This window comes from Hypanus sabinus, chromosome 3, assembly GCF_030144855.1.
Source record: "Hypanus sabinus isolate sHypSab1 chromosome 3, sHypSab1.hap1, whole genome shotgun sequence".
NCBI lineage: Eukaryota > Metazoa > Chordata > Chondrichthyes > Myliobatiformes > Dasyatidae > Hypanus > Hypanus sabinus.
This window is the reverse complement of record NC_082708.1, coordinates 95,572,697-95,597,401: the sequence shown is the minus strand read 5'-3', so window position 1 is coordinate 95,597,401 and position 24,705 is coordinate 95,572,697. Positions and strand designations below refer to the sequence as shown.

The window sequence follows — 24,705 nt, the reverse complement described above, 5'->3', positions numbered from 1 at the left end:
TGAGGGGGAGACAGGGAGACACAGTGAGGGGGAGACAGGGAGACACACTGGGGGGGAGACAGGCAGACATAGTGAGGGGAGACACAGAGAGGGGGAGACATGGAGACACAGTGAAGGGAGTCACGAAGACACAATGAAGGGAGACACAGTGAGAGGGAGATAGGGAGACACAGTGGGGGGAGACACGGAGACACAGTGAAGGGAGGCAGGGAGACAGAGAGGGGGAGACAGGAATACACAGAGGGGGGGGGGAGACACAGTGAGGGAGACACGGAGACACAGTGAACGGAGACACGGTGACACAGAGAGGGGGAGACACGGAGACATAGTGAGGGGGAGACACGGAGACACAGTGAGGGGGAGACATGGAGACTCAGTGAATGGAGTCACGGAGATACGGAGAGGGGGAGACACGGTGACACGGTGAGGGGGAGACACGGAGAGGGGGGACACGGAGACGCAGTGAGGGAGAGACACAGAGACGCAGTGAGGGAGAGACACGGAGACGCAGTGAGGGAGAGACACAGAGACGCAGTGAGGGGGAGACACGGAGACACTGTGAAGGGAGACACAGAGACACAGAGAGGGGGAGACAGGGAGTGACAGTGAAGGAAGACACGGAGACACAGAGAGGGGGAGACAGGGAGACACAGTGAGGGGGAGACAGGAAGACACAGTGAGGTGGAGAAACGGAGACACAGTGAGGAGGAGACACGGAGACACAGTGAGGTGGAGAAACGGAGACACAGTGAAGGGAGACACAGAGAGGGGGAGACTGGGAGACACAGAGAGGGAGAGACACAGAGAGAGAGAGAGGGGGAGCCACAGTGGGGGAGACACGGAGACACAGTGCTGGTGAGACACGGAGACACAGAGAGTGGGAGAAACGGAGACACAGTGTGGGGGAGAAACGGAGACACAGAGAGGGGGAGTCACGGAGACACCGTGAGGGAGAGACACGGAGACACAGTGAGGGAGAGACACGGAGACACAGTGAGGTAGAGACACGGAGACACAGTGGGGGAGACACGGAGACACAGAGAGGGGGAGACACGGAGACACAGTGAGGGAGAGACACGGAGACACAGTGACGGGGAGAAACGGAGACAGAGAGAGGGGGAGACATGGAGACACAGAGTGGGGGAGACACGGAGACACAGAGAGGGGGAGACACGGAAACACAGTGAGGGGGAGACACGGAAACACAGTGAGGGGGAGACACTGAGACACAGTGAAGGGAGACACGGAGAAACAGTGAGGGGGACACACGGAGACACAGTGAGGGGGAGACGGAGACACAGTGAGGGGGAGACAGGGAGACTGTGAGGGGGAGACAGGGAGACATAGTGAGGGGAGACACAGAGAGGGGCAGACATGGAGACACAGTGAAGGGAGTCACGAAGACACAGTGAAGGGAGACACAGTGACAGGGAGATAGGGAGACACAGTGGGGGGAGACGGAGACACAGTGAGGGGGAGAAAGGTAGACATAGTGAATGGAGACACAGAGAGGGGGAGACACGGAGACACAGTGAAGGGAGACAGGGAGACATAGAGAAGGGGAGACAGGAATACACAGAGAGGGGGGGAGACAGAGTGGGGGGGAGACACAGAGAGGGGAAGACACAGTGAGAGGGAGACACGGAGACACAGTGAAGGGACACACGGAGACACAGTGAAGGGAGACACAGAGAGGGGAAACAGGGAGACACAGAGAGGGGAAACAGGGAGACACAGAGAGGGGGAGACAGGGAGACACAGTGAGGGGGAGACAGGGAGACACAGTGAGGGGGAGACAGGGAGACAGTGAGGGGGAGACAGGGAGACACAGTGAGGGGGAGACATGGAGACGCAGAGAGGGGGAGACACGGAGACGCAGAAAGGGGAAGACACAGTGAGGGGGAGACAGGGAGACACAGTGAAGGGAATCACAGAGAGACAGAGAGGGGGAGACACAGTGGGGGGAGACACAGAGAAGGGAAGTCACAGTGAGGAGGAGACACGGAGACACAGTGAACGGAGACACGGAGACACAGTGGGGGGAGACACAGAGAAGGGAAGTCACAGTGAGGAGGAGACACGGAGACACAGTGAACGGAGACACGGAGACACAGAAAGGGGGAGACGGAGACACAGAGACGGGGAGACACGGAGACACAGTGAAGGGGAGACAACAACATAGGTAGAAAAAGGGAGAAAGTTCTGAAAAAACGCAGAGTGAGGAAGGAAGCTGAAAAGATTGACTTCAAGGGTAGTAATCTGTGGATTGCTGCCTGTGCCATGCGACAGTGAGGATAGGAATAGAATGAGACAGATAAATGTGTGGCTGAAGAATTGGAAAAGGAGCAGGGATTCAGATTTCTGGATAATTGGGACCTCATCTGGGGCAGGAGTAAACTGTACAAAAGAGACATGTTGTACTTGAATCCGAGGGGCCCAATATCCTTGTGGGGAGGTTTACTAGAGCTGCTGGGAGTGCCAGGGGAATGGTTGCGCTGAGGATTAGCCAGCAGGTTTACATGATGTATGTAACATGAATGTAAGGAAAGACAAACTAATAATTGGATACAAATGCAAACGGATCAAAGAGTTAAAATGAACCACAGGGCCAAAATTCATAAGGGCAAAGAATGCAGGTTTGATGGTGCTGTATTTAAATGAAAGTAGCATTTGGAAGAAGGTGGACAAACTCAAGCGCACTTACAGCTTGGTCGGTATGATCTTGTGGGCACCACTGAGTGGAGGATGAAAAAAGACCATAGTTGGGAGTTTAACATCAAAGGATATACTTGGTGTCGGGTCACAAGAGAGGGAATTTGTTGAATGCCTATGAGACGGCTTTTTAGAGCAGCTCGTGCTCGAGCCAACTCAGGGAAAGGCTATCTTAGACTGGGTGTTGTGTAATAACCCAGATCTTTTCAGGGAGCTTAATGTAATGGAACCCTTAGGAGGCAGTGATCATAATTGATTGAATTCATACTGCAATTTGAGAGAGAGAAGCATAAACCACATGTATCAGTATTGCAATGGAATAAAGGGAATTACAGAGGCATGAGAGAGGAGCTTGCCCAGGTGGATTGGAGGAGGAGACTGGTGGGGGTGATGGCAGAGCAGAGATGGCAGCAGTTTCTGGGAAGAGTTCGCAAGGCTCAGGATAGAGTCCCACAGAAGAAGTCATTCTCAAATGGCAGGATTAGACAACCATGTCTGACAGGGGAAGTTCAGGACTGCATAAAAACCAAGAAAGGGGCATAAAAGTTAGCAAAAATGAGAGCAAGGTTGTCTGATTGGTAAGCTTTTAAAATCCAACAAAAGGCAACTAAAAAATTTAGAAGAAGGGAAAAGCTGAAATATGAAGGCAAACTAGCCAATAATATAAAGCAGGATACTAAAAGATTTTTGCAGTTACATAAAGGGAGGTGAGAGTTGATATTGGACCACTGGAGAGTGATGGTGGTGAGGTAGTAATGAGGGGACAAAGAAATGCCAGCTGAACTTAATGGGTACTTTGCATCATTCTTCACTGTGGAAGACACTAGCAGTGTGCCAGAGGTCTGTGACTGTCAGGGAGCAGGAGTGAGTGCCATTACTACTACAAAGGAAAAGGTGCTAGGCAAACTCAAAGGTTTTTAGGTGGATAAGTGACCTGGACCAAATGGACTACATCCCAGAGTCCTGAGAGAGGCTGCTCAAGAGATAACAGATGTGTTGGTCATGATCTCTCAAGAATCACTTGACTCTGGCATGGTCCCAGAGGACTGGAAGTTTGCAAATGTCACTCCACTCTTTAAAAATGGAGGAAAACACAAGAAAGGAAATTGTAGGCCTGTTAGCCTAACCTCAGTGGTTGGAAAAGTGTTGGAGTCCATGATTAAGGATGAGGTTTCAAAGTACTTGGAGAGTAATGATAAATAAGTCAAAATTAGCATTTGTTGTAAAGGGAAATCCTGCCTGACAAATCTGGTAAGAGTTCTTCGAGGAAGTAACAAGCAGGGTGGACAAAGGAGAGGCAGTGGATGTCATTTACTTGGGTTTTCTGAAGGCATTTGACAAGATGCCACACAGGAGGTTGCTTAATAAGATAAAATCCTATGGTATTATAGGAAAGATACTGGCATGGATAGCATGCAGGAGGCAGTGAGTGGGAATAAAGGGGCCTTTTCTGGTTGACTGCCAGTGACCAGTGGTGTTCCTCAGGGGTCAGTATTGGGACCGCTACTTTTCACTTTGTTTGTCAATGATTTGGATAATGGAATTGATGGCTTTGTGGCAAAGTTTGCAGATGTTACAAAGATAGGTGACAGACAGACAGGCATACTTTACTGATCCCGAGGGAAATTGGGTTTTGTTACAGTCGCACCAAGAATAGCGTAGAAATATAGCAATATGAAACCATAAATAATTAAATAATAATAGGTAAATAATGCCAAGTGGAAATTAGTCCAGGACCAACCTATTGGCTCAGGGTGTCTGACACTACGAGGAAGGAGTTGTAAAGTTTGATGGCCACAGGCAGGAATGACTTCCTATGACGCTCAGTGTTGCATCTCAGTGTAATGAGTCTCTGGCTGAATGTACTCCTGTGCCTAACAAGTACATTATGATGGGAGACGCTGTCCAAGATGCATAGCATACATTCCTTCTCGTTTGGAGAAGGAAGTTGGAGGATCAGAACGGGAGTGCGGCAGGAACCATCTTTAATTTTTCTTATTCTCAACGGAGTTAAGAGAGGCGGGACTGCGCAGGCGTGTGACGGCGGGTAGTGAAGCGGGGAAGATTTAAAAAGGGCAGAAATCCTGAATCGCTTTTTGTTTGGAGAAGGAGGTCGGAGGATCAGAATGGGAGTGCGGCAGGAGCCATCTTGAATTTTTCTTATTCTCATCAGAGTTAAGAGAGGCGGGACTGCACAGGTGTGTGACGGCGGACAATAAAGTGGGGAAGATTAAAAAAGTACACAGCCTTATACAGCGGGCAGCGTCGTTTGCAGGCAGTGGAGTGAGCTGGGAGCAGAGTGAAGGCTGAAGGGCTTGGGCTCAGCGGGGTGAGGCGGAAGCGAGCAAGGCAAGGTAGGTTTAGGTTTCAGTTTTTTTCCTGTTATTTGAGGAAAGGGGGAATTATGAGTGTGAGAGCAGCTTGTTGTTCTCGGTGTCGGATGTGGGAGGTCCTGGAGTCTACTAGCCTCCTGGACGTCCACATCTGCACCAGGTGCGCCGAGCTGCAGCTCCAAAGGGACCGTGTTAGGGAACTGGAGCTGCAGCTCGATGACCTTCCTCTGGTCAGGGAGAGTGAGGAGTTGATAGAGAGGAGTTACAGGCAGGTGGTCACACCAGGACCACACGAGGCAGACAAGTGGGTCACGGTTAGGAGGGGGAAGTGGAAGAGTCAGGTACTAGAGAGTACCCCAGTGGCTGTACCCCTTGACAATAAGTCCTCCTGTTTGAGTACTGTTGGGGGGGGGGGGGGAACAGCCTACCTAGGGGAAGCAACAGTGGCTGTGCCTCTGGCACAGAGTCTGGCCCTGGAGCTCAGAAGCGTAGGGAAAGGAAGAGGAAGGCAGTAGTTATAGGGGACTCGATAGTTAGGGGGTCGGATAGGCGATTTTGTAAACGCAATCAGGAAACCCGGATGGTAGTTTGCCTCCCTGGTGCCAGGGTCCGGGATGTTTCTGATCATGTCCAAGATATCCTGAAGTGGGAGGGTGAGGAGCCAGAGGGTGTGGTACATATAGGTACCAATGACATAGGTAGGAAAAAGGAAGAGGTCCTGAAAGGAGAATATAGGGAGTTAGGAAGGGAGTTGAGAAGAAGGATCACAAAGGTAGTAATCTCGGGATTACTGCCTGTGCCACATGATAGTGAGAGTAGGAATGGAATGAGGTGGAGGATAAATGTGTGGCTGAGGGATTAGAGCAGGGGGCAGGGATTCAAGTTTCTGGATCATTGGGACCTCTTTTGGGGCAGGAGTGACCTGTACAAAAAGGATAGGTTACACTTGAATCCGAGGGGGACCAATACCCTGGCGGGGAGATTTGCTAAGGCTACTGGGGAGACTTTAAACTAGAATGGTTGGGGGGTGGTAATCAATTTGAAGAGACTAGGGGAGAGGAGGTTAGTTCACAAATAGAGAAAGCTAATAGACAGTGTGTGAGGGAGGATAGGCAGCTGATAGAGAAGGGAAGCACTCAGACCAAAGATGTAGGGAAGAAGGAAGAAAAAGATAATAAAGTTGATTGCATTGTTAGGGATAAACAGAGAGGAAGAGGTGGAAAGTTTCTTAAATGCATCTATTTTAATACTAGGAGCATTATAAGAAAGGTGGATGAGCTTAGAGCATGGATTGATACCTGGAAATATGATATTGTAGCTATTAGTGAAACATGGTTGCAGGAGGGGTGTGATTGGCAACTAAATACTCTTCGATTTTGTTGCTTCAGGTGTGATAGAATCGGAGGGGCAAGAGGAGGAGGTGTTGCATTGCTTGTCCCAGAAAATATTACAGCGGTGCTTTGGCAGGACAGATTAGAGGGCTCATTCAGGGAGTCTATTTGGGTGGAATTGAGGAATGGGAAAGGTGTAGTAACACTTGTAGGGGTGTATTATAGACCACCTAATGGGGAGCAAGAAATGGAGGAGCAAATTTGTAAGCAGATAGCAGATATTTGTAGTTAAGCACAAGGTTGTGATTGTGGGAGATTTTAATTTTCCACACAAAGACTGGGAAGCCCATTCTGTAAAAGGGATGGATGGTTTGGAGTTTGTAAAATGTGTGCAGGATAGTTTTTTGCAGCAATACATAGAGGAACCAACCAGAGAAGGGACAGTGTTGGATCTCCTGTTCGGGAATGAGATAGATCAGATGACGGAGGTATGTGTTGGGGAGCACTTCGGGTCCAGTGATCACAACGCCATTCGTTTGAATATAATTATGGAGAAGGATAGGACTGGACCCAGGGTTGAGATTTTTGATTGGAGAAAGGCTAACTTTAAGGAGATACAAAAGGATTTAGAAGGAGTGGATTGGGACAAATTATTTTATGGGAAGGATGTAACAGAGAAATGGAGGTCATTTAAAGGTGAAATTTTGAGGGTACAGAATCTTTATGTTCCTGTTAGGTTGAAAGGAAAGATTAAAAGTTTGAGAGAGCCATGGTTTTCAAGGGATATTGGAAACTTGGTTCAGAAAAAGAGGGAGATCTACAATAAATACAGGCAGCATGGAGTAAATGAGGTGCTCGAGGAATAGAAAGAATGTAAAAAGAATCTTAAGAAAGAAATTAGAAAAGCTAAAAGAAGATATGAGGTTGCTTTGGCAAGTAAGGTGAAAATAAATCCAAAGGGTTTCTACAGTTATATTAATCGCAAAAGGATAGTGAGGGATAAAATTGGTCCCTTAGAGAATCAGAGTGAACAGCTATGTGTGGAGCCGAAAGAGATGGTGGAGATTTTGAACAATTTCTTTTCTTCAGTATTCACTAAGGAGAAGGATATTGAATTGTATAAGGTAAGGGAAACAAGTAGGGAAGTTATGGAAACTATGACAAATAAAGAGGAGGAAGTACTGGCACTTTTAAGGAATATAAAAGTGGATAAATCTCTGGCTCCTGACAGGATATTCCCTAGGACCTTGAGGGAGGTTAGTGTAGAAATAGCAGGGGCTCTTAAAGAAATATTTCAAATGTCAATAGAAACGGGGATGGTGCCGGAGGATTAGCGTATTGCTCATGTGGTTCCATTGTTTAAAAAGGGTTCTAAGAGTAAACCTAGCAATTACAGACCTGTCAGTTTGACGTCAGTGGTGGGTAAGTTAATGGAAAGTATTCTTCGAGATGGTATATATAATTATCTGGATAGACAGGGTCTGTTTAGGAATAGTCAGCATGAATTTGTGCGTGGAGGGTCATGTTTGACAAATCTTATTGAATTTTTTGAAGAGGTTACTAGAAAAGTTGATGAGGGTAAAGCAGTGGATGTTGTCTATATGGACTTCAGTAAGGCTTTTGACAAGGTTCCGCATGGAAGGTTAGTTAGGAAGGTTCAATCGTTAGGTATTAATATTGAAGTAGTAAAATGGATTCAACAGTGGCTGGATGGGAGATGCCAGAGAGAAGTGGTGGATAACTGTTTGTCAGATTGGAGGCCGGTGACTAGTGGCGTGCCTCAGGGATCTGTATTGGGTCCAATGTGGTTTGTCATATACATTAATGATCTGGATTATGGGATGGTAAATTGGATTAATAAGTATGCAGATGATACTAAGATAGGTGGCGTTGTGGATAATGAAGTAGGTTTTCAAAGCTTGCAGAGAGATTTAGGCCAGTTAGAAGAGTGGGCTGAATGAGGGCAGATAGAGTTTAATGCTGATAAGTGTGAAGTGCTACATTTTGGTAGGAATAATCCAAATAGGACATACATGGTAAATGGCAGGGCACTGAAGAATGCAGAAGAACAAAGTGATCTAGGAATAATGGTGCATAGTTCTCTGAAGGTGGAATCTCATGTGGATAGCGTGGTTAAGAAAGCTTTTGGTATGCTGGCCTTTATAAATCAGAGCATTGAGTATAGGAGTTGGGATGGAATGTTAAAGTTGTATAAGGCATTGGTAAGGCTGAATTTGGAGTATTGTGTGCAGTTCTGGTCACTGAATTATAGGAAAGATATCAACAAAATAGAGAGAATAAAGAGAAGATTTACTAGAATGTTACCTGGGTTTCAACACCTAAGTTACAGGGAATGGCTGAACAAGTTAGGTCTTTATTCTTTGGAGCGTAGAAGGTTGAGGGGGGACTTGATAGAGGTATTTAAAATTATGAGGGGGATAGATCGAGTTGACGTGGATAGGCTTTTTCCATTGAGAGTAGGGGAGATTCAAACAAGAGGACATGATTTGGCAGTTAAGGGGCAAAAGTTTAAGGGTAACACGAGGGGGAATTTCTTTACTCAGAGACTGGTAGCTGTGTTAAACGAGCTTCCAGTAGAAGTGGTACAGACAGGTCCGGTATTGTCATTTAAAGTAAAATTGGATAGGTATATGGACAGGAAAGAAATGGAGGGTTGTGGGCTGAGTGCAGGCCAGTGGGACTAGGTGACTGTGAGTGTCGGCACGGACTAGAATGGCTGAGATGGCCTGTTTCCATGCTGTAATTGTTATATGGTTATATGGCAACTTGGACAGCATCCTCTTTTCAGACATCACCAGAGAGTCCAGTTCCATCCCCACAACATTACTGGCCTTACGAATGAGTTTGTTGATTCTGTTGTTGTCTACTACCCTCAGTCTGCTGCCCCAGCACGCAACAGCAAACATGATAGCACTGGCCACCACAGACTCGTAGAACATCCTCAGCATCATCCGGCAGATGTTAAAGGGCCTCAGTATCTTCAGGAAATAGAGACGGCTCTGACCCTTCTTGTAGACAGCCTCAGTGTTATTTGACCAGTCCAGTTTATTGTCAATTCTTATCCCCAGGTATTTGTAATCCTCCACCATGTCCACACTGACCCCTTGGATGGAAACAGGGGTCACTGGTGCCTTTGCCCTCCTCAGGTCCACTACCAGCTCCTTAGTCTTCTTCACATTAAGCTGCAGATGATTCTGCTCGCACCATGTGACAAAGTTTCCCACCGTAGCCCTGTACTCAGCTTCATCAGATATTTATAAGTTAGAAATTTTTTACGTGATTTTTTAACCAAATTATCCCTCGGCCTGCTCTTTAAATTTGGCTTATGCTATTTTTCAGTTTAAACCTTTTCAAAAACAATTAATAGCTATCATTTATAAACAGTTAATGAATGCTCGCATGTCGCCTAATGATAGGGTTCAACACATCTGGGAAGTAGAACTTCAACATTCACTTTCAAACAATCAATGGAGTAAAATTTATTATTTAGTCAATAATTCATCTATCTGCGCATGCTATATCTTAATTCAGTTTAAGATAGTACACAGGGCCCATATGTCCAAAGATAAATTGGCGCATATTTTTCTAATATAAGCCCTATCTGTGACAGATGTTGTTGTTGTTGTTCGTCCTTCGGAGTCGAAGACGACCACTATTTCTGTCAGGTGGAGGGTTTGTGACTGTGGGTCCGGAGGTGACTGGTGAGGCCAATCCGGGCCCTGAAAGCTCGCCCACATGTGGGACACATGAGGGTAGGTGGTGTAGTGGAAGTGGAGGTAGTTCGAGCCCTGCGCATGGCGCGTTTCCTCTGAGCCTTTGCGGTGCGTCTGATTTCTGCAGCATACGCTCCTCTAGTGGTCCTGCTCCACCAGGCTGGGCAGTCCAGAGCAAGCGATTCCCAGCTACTGGGATTGATGCTGAGGTCTTTGAGGGACATTTTGAGGCAGTCTTTGAAACGTTTCTTCTGCCCTCCAACTGAGTGCTTGCCCTGGCTCAGCTCTCCATTCAGCAGCTGTTTTGGTAGTCGACTGTCAGACATCCTGACGACATGGCCAGCCCATCTGGCTTGGGCTTTCTGTAGGAGGGTGTAGACGCTGTGGGTGCTAGCCGGCTCCAGGACCTCCCTGTCTGGGACTTTGTCCTGCCATTGTACATGGAGAAGTCTGCAGAGGCAGCTCAAGTGGAAGTGATAGAGCTGTTTAGCGTGTCTACTGTAGACAGTCCAGGTCTCACTGGCATAGAGGAGGGTGGTGAGAACCACTGCTCGGTAGACCTTCAGCTTGGTGGTAAGGCTGAGTCCTCTCTGCTCCCATACATTCTCACGGAGTCTCCCAAAGGCGGCACTGGCTTTGGCAATTCTGTTGCTGATCTCTGCATCTACGTTCACCATTCGTGATAGAGTACTGCCCAGAAAAGTAAAGCTGTCCACTGCCAGTAGCTTCTGCCCCTTTACTGTGATGTGTGGTTCCTGGTAGGGCTTTCCGGGTGCGGGCTGGTACATAACTTCGGTCTTTTTGGTGCTGATTGTAAGTCCAAAGTTGTCACAGGCTCATGAGAGGCAGTCCATTTCTCGCTGCATCTTCTGCTCTGTGCTGGCGTTGAGGGCACAATCATCAGCGAATAAGAGGTCTCTGACAACAGTTTCCTTTACCTTTGTAACAGCCTGTAGACGCCGGAGGTTGAATAACCCACCGCCAGTCCTGTATCTGACATGTATAGCATCCTGACAATCGCAGAAGGCATCATTCAGCAGAGCAGAGAAGACCATGCTAAAGAGTGTAGGGGCAAGAACGCATCCTTGCTTCACACCGTTCGTCACTGGGAAGGCTTCTGACTCGTCACCATCATCCAAAACTTTCACCATCATGCCATCATGGAACTGCTGAACAATCGTGATGAACCTACTAGGGCAGCCAAACTTCTCCATTATCTTCCATAAGCCATCTCTGCTGACCGTATCAAATGCCTTGGTCAGATCGACGAAGGTCATAAAGAGGTCGCTGTGCTGCTCTTGACATTTTTCCTGGAGTTGGCGTGCGGCAAATACCATGAGATGCAGTCTATTCTACCGCTCTCGAACACCTCGGACCAGCAATCCGTAGACATCAAGACTGGTTCGATGAGAATGACGAGGAGTTGCAGGCACTGTTGTCAGAGAAACACCAACTGTTCAGAGCACACCAGAACGATCCCACATCACAAGCAAAGATGGATGCCTTCGCCAGTGCAAGACAAAGTGCAGAAGAAACTCTGTGAGACACAGGATGTCTGGTTCAGCAATAAGGCCGATGCGATCCAGGGCTACGCAGACAGTCATGACACCAAGCGTTTCTACGACGCTTTGAAGGCTATGCATGGACCTCAGTCCTCTGGCTCCTCCCCCCTCCTCAGTGGAGATGGGACTCGGCTGCTGACAGAGAAAAAGCAGATTTTGGAGAGATGGGCTGAACACTTCAACCAGGTCCTCAACCGCCCTGCCAAAATCAATGATGAGGTCATTGCTCACCTAACTCAGGTGGAGATCAACCTGGACCTTGACAACCTCCCCACAGAAGAAGTCAGAAAAACCACCAGGCAATTTTGTTGTAGCAAAGCACCAGGATCAGATGCAATCCCTGCTGAAGTCTACAAAGCAGGAGGCCCATTCACGATGCAGAAGCTGACTGAGCTCTTCCAGTCTATGTGGAATGAAAGAAAGGTCCCGCAACAGTTGAAAGATGCCAGCATAGTCCACATCTGCAAGAGGAAAGGCAACCACCAGTCTTGTGACAATCACCGAGACATCTCCCTCCTGTCCATAGCTGGGAAGATCTTGGCTCACGTCCTGATTAATCGCCTTCTCCAACACCTTGAGCAAGGTCTCCTCCCAGAAAGCCAGTGTGGCTTCCGTGCAGAGCGTGGAACTGTGACAGATGTAACGTAGAACTGGCTACTCTAACTCATATGTTTTGGTCATGTGTAAGTTTAAAGAATTTTTGGAGGGATGTGTTTGGAATATTATCTAAAGTTATAGATGTGGATATTCAACCTAATTCACTTATAGCAATTTTTGGGATTATTCCAGAGGAAGGAAGCAAAGTGTCTGCTTCCGCTCAACATGTGATAGCTTTTTCAACTTTACTGGCAAGGAGAGCTATCTTGCTACACTGGAAAGACTCTAACCCACCCACTGTTTTTTATTGGCTCTCCTCCATTATGTCATGTCTAAGCTTGGAGAAAATTAAAAGCCAGACATTTGATAGATCCTTTAATTTTCAACAGGTCTGGCAACCCTTTATTCAATATTTTCACATTCTCCCTCTCCCTCGAAAATCTTTATCCTTGAAGGTTCGGAGATGACTGGAAGGATGGTTTTTTTTTCTCTCTCTTTTAAAATTTTACCCTCAATTGGACTGCCCAATCTTTCTTTTTCTTTCTTTTTTCTTTCTTTTTTTTGTTTCAGTTTAGTTAGTGGGGGGGGGGGGTTTCCTTAATCAAATAAAATTTCCAATCTTTTTTTATGATTGCTATGAGGAGTTGTAGTTTTTTTGACCATTGTATATATAACAGCATAATATTTTACTTATTTCATTTTGACATTATATACTTGTTTTTTTTATTGCTGTTTATATGTCTTTTATATTATCTGTTTGCTAAACTCCTCCTCTGATTTGTATATTCTTTATTTGAAAATCAATAAAAAGATTAAAAAATGAAATGAAGAATACAATTCTGAATATCTAACAACTGATTCCTTTTGTCTTCTTATTCAATACTGGGAGAGTTGAACACAGCCTGTGCATTTCACATTCATTAAGCCTTAAACCAAGTAAGAATTTTGTGAAGCAGTGAAAAATTACTACTTGAAAAACAAATTTCTCTGCACACTATTTTCATTTCCATTGCATTCTAACATCTCAAGTGCCCTGTCCTCAGCTCGCTGTCACTTTTCAACATTTCAGCAAAGAATGGATTCACTAGTAAGCCAATATTGTGAGATGGGAAAGAGCAACTGCTTTCCTTCACTTATCTAATGTTAACCTTATCTTTGGAGAGTCAAACTACACCAGGGATAATCAGTGGCACAGTCATGAAAATTACCAGACTTGGCAAACATCTCTCTTCAGTTTCACACTTCACAAGAAGGCCTACTTCAGTGACTGTGAGGCACCTTGACATGACTATGGTCCTGAAAGGAGCTTTATAAATATATCTTTAGGGATACAATAAACACCTGACTTCCACTGAGGGTATGGTTGTGCTTGCTTTTGAAATACCTCTCAGGATTATAGGACATGCACTGGAACACCCTATGAAATGCTCTGCGAATCCACTTAAGTAATTTGTTGAAGGTTCCAGTGGAAATTGAAAACTGTTATTTGCAGGCCAAAAATTATCTACTTCTCAGCTTAAGGATGCTTTCCAAGAACGGTTTAATTCTCTAATTCATTAACTCATTCAATACATTCACATCCAAAATCTCCAATAGCCACTTGAAGATAATTTATAGTTACAAATAAATTAGGAAAGTGCATTATAACGAATACGGCAAGCCAACAATTAGAAAGCAACAAGCATTTCTTTAGGTCATTTTAAGTCCACATACCTTCCCAAATATTTCAATAGAGGGATTACAATAAGTGCCCCAAATAGACCACCGATGGCATTAATGGAGATGGTTACAGACCAAAGAAGGGTTAGCGATTTGGTTTCTATTGCTGTTCCAAAGTGCCTTATCCATGATTCATTGCAAAAGCTTTTAACAAACTGAAAGAAAAGAAAAGTACATCACTAAGTATTTTTTTAAAATCACATAGCAAATTAATCCAACCAACACTGATTATTCAGTATGTTCATTTTGTATTTCCTACAAAGGAATAATGTTGTAAATCTGCAATTCAGAACTTTAACCGCACTAAATATCAATCAATTTTCAATCTTCACTTTTTGCCAAAATTTCCAAGAGCAACTAAGTCACTTTTATTTACACCTTAAGGAACACAAAAGGTATTTAAACTGAAAATCCAAGTTGTGGTATGAATAAAATTTTAGTAACAGACGACTGAACAACCTCTTCAACAACAAAAACTGTGTTATGAGTATATATCATTCTCTCAGAAAAATCATTTTAAGTTCAGTTGTCTCAAAATTCATTAGTCACTTCAAGTGCACTGTGCATAATTATCTGTAAATTGTTATGGACTTAGAATTATTGGAATCAGACTTGGAATCAGAATTAGAATTATTATCACTGGCCTGTCACAGAATGTACTGTTCAGTAGCAGTACATTGTAATACATAATCTAACTGAATTACAGTAACTTACAGTAACATACCGCACCAAATCTCATCAAACTCCTAATGAAATATAGCTGCTAACATGTCTTCTTTGTAACTGCATCAATATATTGGGCCCAGAATAGATCCTCAGAGATATTGCACCCAGGAACTTGAAGCTACTCACCCTTTCCACTTCTGATCCCTCTTTGCAGACTGGTACGTGTTCCCTCGTCTCATCCTTAAATCCACAATCAGTTCCTTAGTCTGATTGACATTGAGTGTAAGGTTGTTGCTGTGACATCACTTAACTAGCAGATATATCTCGGTGTTGGCACGTGGTCTAGTGGATAAGGCATCGGTCTAGTGATCTGAAGGTCACTGGTTCGAGCCTCAGCTGAGGCAACATGTTGTGTCCTTGAGCAAGGCACTTAACACATTGCTCTGCGATGACACTGGTATCCTGGGTCCTAGTGCCCTTCCCTTGGGCAACATCGGTGGTGTGGAGTGGGGAAGGCTTGCAGCATGGGCAACTGCCGGTCTCCCATACAACTCTGCCCAGGTTTGCGCCTTGGAAACCTTCCAAGGCACAAATCCATGGTCTCACAGGACTAATGGATGCCTATATCTCAATCTCGCTCCTGTATACTTTCTCATCATTATCTGAAATTCTGCCAACAACAGTTTGTATTGTCAGCAAATCTATAGATGGCATTTGAGCTGTACCTAGCCACAGAGTCATGGGTGTAGTGAGAGAACAGGAGTAGTCCCAGCACAAATTCCTGAGGTGCACCACTGTTGATTGTCAGCAGGGTGGAGATGTTATTTCAATTTCGCACAGAATGCTGTCTTCTGGTGTGAAAGTTGAGGATCCAGTTGCAGAGGGAGGTACAGAGGCCCACGTTTTGCAGCTTTTTGATCAGAACTGTAGGAATAATGGTGTTAAACACTGAGCTGTAGTCAATAAACAGCACCTTGGCGTAATTATTAATATTGTCCAGGTGATCCAAGGCCACATGAAAAGCCAATGAGATCACATCCACTGTCGACCTGTGGTGGCAAATGACAATTTGCAATGGGTCCAGGTCCTTCTAGCCATAATTAACCTCTCAAAGCACTTCATCACCATAGCTGTGGGTGCTATGGCAGCTCACCCTGCTCCTCTTGGGTACTGGTATAAATGCTGCCCCTTTGAAGCAACTGCAGCAATGAGAGATTGAAAATCTTTGAACACACGTGCCAGTTGGTTGGCACAGGTTTTCAGAACCCTGCCAGGTACACCATCTGGGCCTGTGAATCTCAGGATTCACTTTCTCAAAAGACATTCTGAGCTCGGCCTCCGAGACAGACGATCACAGGGTCACCAGGTGCTGCAGGGATCCTCATAGCCGTATTTTATTCTCCCTTTTGATTTACCAGTCAAGATGCCACCTGCTCCTCTGATCAACATCTTCTGAATAGACCATATATTTCACTTCTTTTGTTTTTTGTCTTGGAAGTGATTCTGGAACTGGTGGAGCCAGTGATTTGCTCTTTGAAGATTGTTTGGATGTTCCAGTACTCTGCTGTCTCTGAGAGGCAGCAGCAGCGTGTGGGAACATCGTGCCAAGAAGGCTGCGGGGCAGGACACAAGCCAAAGTTGGGACTCCATCTCACCGATTAAAGCTTGCATTGTGCATTGATTAAAGTAATGAGGGAGATGCAAATACAGAAGGTGAGCACAGGCTGCAAGCTTTTTGATCACTATGGATTGATCTGCAAAGCAACCAGAGGGGGAGGGTCCTGCTGCTGTGGCTAGAGAACGTTGCCCAGGTTTTCTGCGTTTTGGATGTGGACTTGGACTACAGACTTTTCCCAGTCTTATAGTTTTTTGTATTCTGTGTTTTTCCACCTGATCTTTCTCTTTTTTTTGTGGGGGTGGAGATTTAGGGAATAATGTGCCTGTTCCATTTTGTTTGCTTTTTCTGCTGGAGGGGTTTTGGGGTTGATGATCATGCTGCCTTTCTTTTCTTTCTTGGTTTCATGGCTAGCTGGAGAAGAAGAATTTCAGAGCTATGTACTGTAATCAATGAACCTTTGAACCTTTCAAACTGTGTATAAAAGGTGTTAGCTCATCTGGGAGTGAAGAATGGAGATCTTATGCAAATGTAAGGTGGATTCCCTCAATGAAAAAGCCTAAGCATGGCTTTGTTTAATGTGCAGAGGCTGATGCCACCACATGGTCCTTGACTGACCGTGTCAGGTCCAGTGGCATGGAATGCAAGATGACTGGGGACCCTACAATGCCATTGTAATGAGTCATCATTTTAACCAGCTCCACCTTGGTTGGATCCCCCCTTGAGCTTACTGCCATGGGTGACCCTGCCAGGAGTTAAATGCCAGATGGCTGAAGTCCAAACGGTATCATTCTCAGGATCTCACAAGCCTCTCCACCATGGCAAGGTAATGATCCTCGAAATATAAAACTGTGACATACTCCTAAACTTAATGAATAGCAGAGTACCAAACACCTCCTTTACCATCTTATCCACCCGAGATGCTATTTTCGGTGAACTGTGGATTTATGCTCCTAGCCATTTATGTTCCACCATATTCCCCTGGACACTGAACTACCCTGGTTTGTAGTTCACAATGAATCCCATAAGCAAGCTCCAAATCTAACTTACAATAGTATTATCTTAACTTTTATTATTTATTTTCAGGACACAAACGTCTCAGGCAAGGCCAGCATTTAATAGTCTAAGATGGTAGTAAATAATATCTACACTTTCGCTCTCTCCCTGTAACTTCAAGATAGCATGTTTTTATCCCTTTCCCAGTTCTGATTCAAGGTCTTTAGATCTCAAACATTAACTCATTTATTCCTTCCATAGATCCTGCCTGACCTGTTGAGTTTTTACAAGATTTTCTGTATTGTTTATTTGAGTTTTCTATCTGCAATTTTTGTCAATGCCAAGGGCAAACTGGGATTGAACTACTTCTTTTCCAGGACTGAACATCAGACTAAGATAAGAGAGGTCATCAGTCTTTTCCTGAGGGTGGTAATATCAAATACTATAGACAGCCTTTCCCAACCTATTTGTCCTGGGGGAACCCTTGAAATAATTTTCAGGTCTCAAGGAACCCCTGTGTAAAAATTACTATATCCAGAGCTCACAGTACATTAGCATGATCAGTAAGTTGTAGATATAATAATCCAAAAATAATTGTCAATGCTCTTTTGAGTAGAGACTGAATTTTTAGCCAACCTTTCTTGAAAACAAACAGGTGGTTAAGCTTAGCTTACCTTTCTTGAAATGTCTTTCTCATTTCCTTTCATAAATCTTAAAAACTCATAATGCAAACATAACAAATTTCTGTTAAATAACTAGCTTAAGCCAAAATGGAATTTAATATTCCTAAAGTATTTAATTTAAATAAAAGTTGTAAATGGATTTTAATTAATGCTATTTATAAGATGAAAATGTATTGATATGTTGAATAGTAAAGTTACCAACTACCACAAGCCACAACAATATAAATGAAAATATAGCACAAGACACATTTATACAAGACTTTGCAAAACGCATTTCTTACTAGGTAACATGATCAGGCTCAAATATAGGCCCAGCATGTCAAAGCAGTGCTTCTTTATTGCTGCACAAATACTCAGTTCAGGGCCAAACTTGAGATAAGGACACACGGATTTCACCTTCAACCAAAATGAAATGATTTCTATCCTTACTCTTGATGCTTGTTAAACACATGTAAGAAGTTGAAACTGCAGAAAACCGTTCATTGCTTTGCTATAAATGACAGGACACTCTTCTTTCACAGAAATCCAGAACATGTCCAGGTCAGGTCAGTAAATCTCATTTTGAGTGCACATTCAGAGGGCAGCTGACAGAGTTCTTCATCTTCTCTCAAACTCACGTTCTCAGGTTGAGCAGAAGATTCAGAGAAAGGGCCCCTCACTCAGTCAATCACTGGTGTTGAAAGGGAGGGAAAATACTCTTCTATTTTGTTCTACAGTTCTTCCAGGTGGATTTCAATAAGACTCGAGACTCTCTGATATCCTTCCTCACTCTCAAGCTCAAGCAGCAGTTGATTCCCTCTCGAGCATTTCTTGATTCCCTTTTGCAACATGATTTTTCCAAAGATTGTTTCCTTTGAAATCCAAGAACCTTGACACTTGCAGTCAAAACATTTTCTCCAAGGCCTTTCAGAGATTGGTTCAACTAGTTCAAATAATGAAAAATGTCTGCGAAGTAGGCTAGTTTCAGCAGCCAGTAAGTTGGGGGAGCTAATTCAGGAGGGAGAGGCTGCCATCACAGCCCAAGATGAGCAAGTCCATTCAATGCTCAGAAAACACATTTCATGCTCCTCATCAACAACAGCCTGTGTAATACATCATTCACCAATGATGAACCTACCATCCTCATCAACAACAACCTGTGCAATACAGCATTCACCAGTTATCAACCTACCGTCTTCCCCTCTCTGTATTACAATATTCACCAATTATCAACCTACTGTCCTCCCCTCTACGTAATACAACATTCACCAATTAACAGCCTACTGTCCTCCTCTCTGTGCAATACAGCATTCACCAATTATCAACCTACCGTCTTCCGCTCTCTGTATTACAACATTCACCAATTATCAGCCTACCGTCCTCATCAACAAACTGTATAATACAACATTCACCAATTATCAACCCACTGTCCTCATCAACAAACTGTGTAATACAGCATTCACCAATTATCAACCCACTGTCCTCATCAACAAACTGTGTAATACAACATTCACCAATTATCAACCTACCGTCCTCATCAACAGCAATCTGTGTAATACAGCATTCACCAATTCTCAGCCGACGGTCCTCATCAACAACAACCTGTTGAATACAGCATTCACCAATTATCAGCCTACCGTCCGCATCAACAACAACCTGTGTAATACAACACTCACCAAATATCAGCCGATGGTCCTCATCAACAACCACCTGTGGAATACAGCATTCACTAATTAACAGCACACTGTCCTCCCCACTGTGTAATACAACATTCACCAATTATCAGCATGCAGTCCTCATCAACAACAATCTGTGCAATACAACATTCAGCAATTATCAGCATACTGTCCACCCCTGTGTAATACAACATTCACCAATTATCATCCTATCGTCCTCATCAACAACCACCTGTGCAATACAGCAGTCACCAATTATCAATCTACTGTCCTCCTCTCTCTGCAATACAACAATCACCAATTATCAACCTACTGTCCTTCTCTCTGTGCAATACAACACTCATCAATTATCAACCTACTGTCCTCCTCCCTCTGCAATACAACACTCATCAATTATCAACCTACTGTCCTCCTCCCTCTGCAATACAACATTCACCAATTATCAACCTACTGTCCTCCTCTCAGTGCAATACAACATTCAGCAATTATCAGCCCAGTGGCCTCCTCTCTGTGCAATACACTACTCACCAATTATCAACCTGCTGGCCTCCCCTCTGTGTAATACAAACATTCACAAATTATCAGCCTACTGTCCTCTCCGTACAACACAGCTTTCACCAATTATAAACCTACCGTCCTTATCAACAACAACCTGTGTAATACAACACTCACCAATTATCAACCTACTATCCTCCTCTCTGTGTAATACAGGATTCACCAATTATCAGCATACTGTCCTCCCCTCTGTACAATACAACACTCACCAATTATCAACCTACTATCCTCCTCTCTCTGCAATACACTCACCAATTATCAACGTACTGTCCTCCTCTCTGTGCAATACAACATTCAACAATTATCAGCCGACTGTCCTCCTGTCTGTGCAATACAACACTCATCAATTATCAACCTGCTGGCCTCCCCTCTGTGTAATACAACATTCACCAATTATCAGCCTAATGTCCTCCTCTCAGTGCAATACAACATTAACCAATTATCAGCATACTGTCCTCCTCTATGTGTAATACAAAATTCAACAATTATCAACCTACCGTCCTCATCAACAACCACCTGTGCAATACAACATTCACCAATTATCAACCTACTGTCCTCCTCTCTCTGCAATACAACACTCACCAATTATCAACCTACTGTCCTCCTCTCTCTGCAATACAACACTCACCAATTATCAACCTACTGTCCTCCTCTCTGTGGAATACAACACTCAACAATTATCAACCTACCATCCTCCCCTCTGTACAACACAACATTCACCAATTATCAACCTACCGTCCTCATCAACAACAACCTGAGGAATACAGCATTCACCAATTATCAGCCTACAGTCCGCATCAACAACAATCTGTGTAATACAACACTCACCAAATATCAGCCGACGATCCTCATCAACAACCACCTGCAGAATACAGCATTCATGAATTATCAGCCTACCGTCCTCATCAACAACAACCTGTGCAATACAGCATTCACCAATTATCAACCTACTGTCCATCCCTCTGTGTAATACAACATTCACCAATTATCAGCCTACTGTCTTCCTCTCCGTACAACACAGCATTCACCAATTATCAACGTACCGTCCTCATCAACAACAACCTGTGTAATACAGCATTCACCAATTATCAACCTACCGTCATCAACAACAACCTGTTTAATACAGCACTCACCAATTATCAACCAACTGTCCTCCCCTCTGTGTAATAAAACATTCAACAATTATCAGCCGACTGTCCTCCTCTCTGTGCAATACAGCATTCACCAATTATCAACCTGCTGGCCTCCCCTCTGTGTAATACAAACATTCACAAATTATCAGCCTACTGTCCTCTCCGTGCAACACAGCTTTCACCAATTATAAACCTACTGTCCTTATCAACAACAACCTGTGCAATACAGCATTCAACAATTATCAACCTACTATCCTTCCCTCTGTGTAATACAAAACTCACCAATTATCAACCTACCGTCCTTTCAACAACAACCTGTGCAGTACAGCATTCACCAATTATCAACCTACTATCCTCCTCTCTGTACAATACAACATTCACAAATTATCAACCTACTGTCCTCCACTCTGTGTAATACAACATTCACCAATTATCAGCCGACGGTTCTCATCAACAACAACCTGGGGAATACAGGATTCACCAATTATCAGCCGACGGTCCTCATCAACAACAATCTGTGTAATACAGGATTCACCAATTATCAGCATACTGTCCTCCTCTCTGTACAATACAACACTCACCAATTATCAACCTACTGTCCTCCTCTCTCTGCAATACAACACTCACCAATTATCAGCCTACTGTCCTCCTCTCCGTGAATCGCAGCATTCACTAATTGTCAAACTGCCGTCCTTATCAAGTACAACCTCTGCAGTACAGCATTCACCAATTATCAACCTACTGTCCTTCCCTCTGTATAACACAACACTCACCAATTATCAACCTACTGTCCTCCTCTCTATGCAATACAACACTCATCAATTATCAACCTGCTGGCCTCCCCTCTGTGTAATACAACATTCACCAATTATCAGCCTACTGTCCTCCTCTCTGTGCAAAACAGCATTCACCAATTATCAAACTACTGTCCTCCCTTCTGTGCAATACAACACTCAACAATTATCAGCATACTGTCCTCCACTCTGTGCAATACAACACTCATCAATTATCAACCTACTTTCCTCCTCTCTCTATAATACAGCACTCACCAATTATCTACCAACTGTCCTCCGCTCTGTGCAATACAACACTCACCAATTATAAACCTGCTGTCCTCCCCTCTGTGTAATACATTCTCCAATTATCAGCCTACTGTCCTCCTCTCCGTACAACACAGCATTCACCAATTATCAACCTACTGTCCGCATCAACAACCTGTGCAATACGGATTTCACCAATTATTAACCGACCGCCCTCCCCTCTGTGTAATAAAGCATTCAACAACTATCAACCTACTGTCCTCATAAATAACAACCTGTATAATACAACATTCACCAATTATCAGCCTACTGTCCTCCTCTCCGTGCAACACAGCATTCACCAATTATCAACCTACCGCCCTTGTCAACAACAACCTGTTTAATACAGCACTCACCAATTATCAACCTACTGTCCTCCCCTCTGTGCAATACAACACTCAACAATTATCAGCATACTGTCCTCCACTCTGTGCAATATAACACTCACCAATTATAAACCTACTGTCCTCCCCTCTGTGTAATACGTTCTCCAATTATCAGCCTACTGCCCTCCTCTCCATACAACACAGCATTCACCAATTATCAACCTACCGTCCTCATCAACAACCTGTGCAATAAAGCATTCACCAATTATCAACCTACAGTCCTCCCCTCCGTGCAATACAACACTCACCAAGTATCAAGCTACCGTCCTCATCAAAAACAACCTGTATAATACAACATTCACCAATTATCAACCCACTGTCCTCATTAACAAACTGTGCAATACAACACTCACCAATTATAAACCTGCTGTCCTCACCTCTGTGTAATATGTTCTCCAATTATCAGCCTACTGTCCTCCGCTCCGTACAACACGGCATTCACCAATTATCAACCTACCGTCCTCATCAACAACCACCTGTGCAATACAGCATTCACCAATTATCAACCTACTGTCCTCATCTCTCTGCAATACAACACTCACCAATTATCAACCCTACCATCCTCATCAAAAACAACCTGTATAATACATTCACCAATTATCAACCTACTGTCCTCATTAACAACAACCTGTGCAATACAGCATTCACCAATTATCAATCGACTGTCCTTCCCTCTGTGTAATGCAACACCCACCAATTATCAACCTACTGTCCCTTTTTCTGTGTAATACAATATTCACCAATTATCAGCCGACGGTCCTCATCAACAAAAAACTGTGTAATACAGCATTCATGAATTATCAGCCAACCGTCTTCATCAACAACAACCTGTGCGATACAACATTCACCAATTATCAACCTACGATCCGTCCATTTGTGTAATACAACGTTCAACAATCATCATCCTACCGTCCTCATCAACAACCACCTGTGCAATACAGCACTCACCAATTATCAACCTACAGTCCTCCTCTCTCTGCAACACTCACCAATTATCAACCTACTGTCCTCCTCTCTCTGCAATACAACACTCACCAATTATCAGCCTACTGTCCTCCTCTCCGTGAATCGCAGCATTCACTAATTGTCAAACTGCCGTCCTTATCAAGTACAACCTCTGCAGTACAGCATTCACCAATTATCAACCTACTGTCCTTCCCTCTGCATAACACAACACTCACCAATTATCAACCTACTGTCCTCCTCTCTATGCAATACAACACTCACCAATTATCAACCTACTGTCCTCCTCTCTATGCAATACAACACTCACCAATTATCAACCTACTGTCCTCCTCTCTATGCAATACAACACTCACCAATTATCAACCTGCTATCCTCCCCTGTGTAATACGTTCTCCAATTATCAACCTACTGTCCTCCTCTCTGTGCAATACAGCAGTCACCAATTATCAACCTGCTATCCTCCCCTCTGTGTAATACTTTCTCCAATTATCAGCCTACTGTCCTCCGCTCCGTACAACACAGCATTTACCAATTATTAACCTACCGTCCTCATCAACAACCACCTGTGCAATACAGCAGTCATCAATTATCAACCGACTGTCCTCCTCTCTCTGCAAGACAACATTCACCAATTATCTACCAACTGTCCTCCTCTCTGTGCAATTCAACATTCAGCAATTATCAGCCTACTGTCCTCCTCTCTGTGCAATACAACACTCATCAATTATCAACCTGCTGGCCTCCCCTCTGTGTAATGCAACATTCACCAATTATCAGCCTACTGTCCTCCTCTCTGTGCAAAACAGCATTCACCAATTATCAAACTACTGTCCTCCCTTCTGTGCAATACAACACTCAACAATTATCAGCATACTGTCCTCCACTCTGTGCAATACAACACTCATCAATTATCAACCTACTTTCCTCCTCTCTCTATAATACAGCACTCACCAATTATCTACCAACTGTCCTCCGCTCTGTGC

The 24,705-nt window shown here is 44.2% G+C and overlaps 1 protein-coding gene across 7 annotated transcripts in view; it reads right to left on the bottom strand.

Annotated features, from left to right (window-relative positions):
- slc2a9l2 (solute carrier family 2 member 9, like 2) overlaps positions 1-24,705 on the bottom strand; it is a 408,559-nt gene that overhangs the window by 333,155 nt on the left and 50,699 nt on the right. For all 7 annotated transcript variants that reach the window (XM_059964824.1, XM_059964823.1, XM_059964828.1 and 4 more), the window contains one exon: positions 13,983-14,143. In XM_059964824.1, the coding sequence (XP_059820807.1) occupies positions 13,983-14,143 (161 nt within the window). The remainder of the gene's footprint in view (positions 1-13,982; positions 14,144-24,705) is intronic.